The sequence below is a fragment of the Papilio polytes genome, unplaced genomic scaffold, assembly GCF_000836215.1.
Source record: "Papilio polytes unplaced genomic scaffold, Ppol_1.0 DF823835.1, whole genome shotgun sequence".
NCBI lineage: Eukaryota > Metazoa > Arthropoda > Insecta > Lepidoptera > Papilionidae > Papilio > Papilio polytes.
In genome coordinates this window covers 2,157,136-2,158,247 of record NW_013525369.1, presented here as the reverse complement: position 1 = coordinate 2,158,247, position 1,112 = coordinate 2,157,136, and the positions used below count along the sequence as shown (strand labels likewise).

General features: G+C 44.2%; 1 protein-coding gene across 1 annotated transcript in view; it reads left to right on the top strand.

Annotated features, from left to right (window-relative positions):
* The first annotated feature begins 858 nt into the window (after positions 1-858).
* LOC106103213 overlaps positions 859-1,112 on the top strand; it is a 5,300-nt gene continuing 5,046 nt past the window's right edge. The window contains exon 1 of the mRNA XM_013282904.1: positions 859-999. Within this exon, the coding sequence (XP_013138358.1) occupies positions 859-999 (141 nt within the window). The remainder of the gene's footprint in view (positions 1,000-1,112) is intronic.

Genomic DNA, 1,112 nt, shown 5'->3' with positions numbered 1-1,112 from the left:
GGAGGCGTCTTACTTAGTTTTTATTTCTGCGCGGACGAAGTTGTGTGCAAAACCTAATGTTCATATTCATCAAAAAAGTATACATCGCAGTAACATTTTCTATTACACAAAAATAAACTCGTTGTGACATTACGAATAGAAAAAAAAGTTGACATCGATAATGTCGAGTTAACAAAATAGGCCTATTGTTAATACATATTAAGGCCAACTAGCAAGTTGACCCAGCGACGTGCAGGGTGAAGGGCGCGGGACGCAGGGCGCAGATAATGAACGATTCCTCTCGTAATCTCCGGCCGTTTGTAAAGCGAGCGGATTACTGCAGAGCTGATGCATAAATACAATTACAATAAATAAATAGTGCGACTAATGTCGACTGACGTTAAGTGCTCAACAAAAAGAGTGTTTTGTTTGAATCCGAGGTGAGCTCCCGCGGGGTTGGCCCCACACAGGTCGGCTACCAAACGAATTAAGTTCTTATGATTGTTGTATAAAGAGAGCTAATTGCGTGATATTGATTGTAAAACCCGTGGCAAAGGTACGAGGGCGCAGTATCAGCTGCATTGTAGAGAATCTAATACAAGTCGGTGGCGCTGCCGGTGAGGATTAAAGGATCGATGTGTCGGGAACTCCTCGCCGTGAGAATGTACCAAACGACGATGAGACAAATGTGTTTTTGTTTGCAATTAGGGCAAGAGGCAGACAAGTAACTTAAAGTTTCAGTCCGTCCTCCGACAGGCGTGCCGGACTTTCAAATTATCAGTCGATCTTTTCTTGTTTTCTAAGTCCTTTTTGTGTCCACTTTCATATGAAGAAACGTAAAAATTACATTTTGTTTTTTGTTAAATAGATAACATCGAAATGAAATCAGAGAGCGGCACACAGTCTGACTCCGACCACGAGCACGAGCACGAGCACGAGCCGGAGCACGATCACGAGCACGGGGAGCAGCTGGATGCACTGGACGCAATGGACGCCATGGACACCGGCAGACCGCGCAAGGTGACTTGCTCATCTCATTATATTGCACCCTAATGATACGAGTATATTGTGCACTCGGCAGGTCTTCTTACTGAGCCAAAATTTAAGAACGGTTCAACAACGACCACAAATGT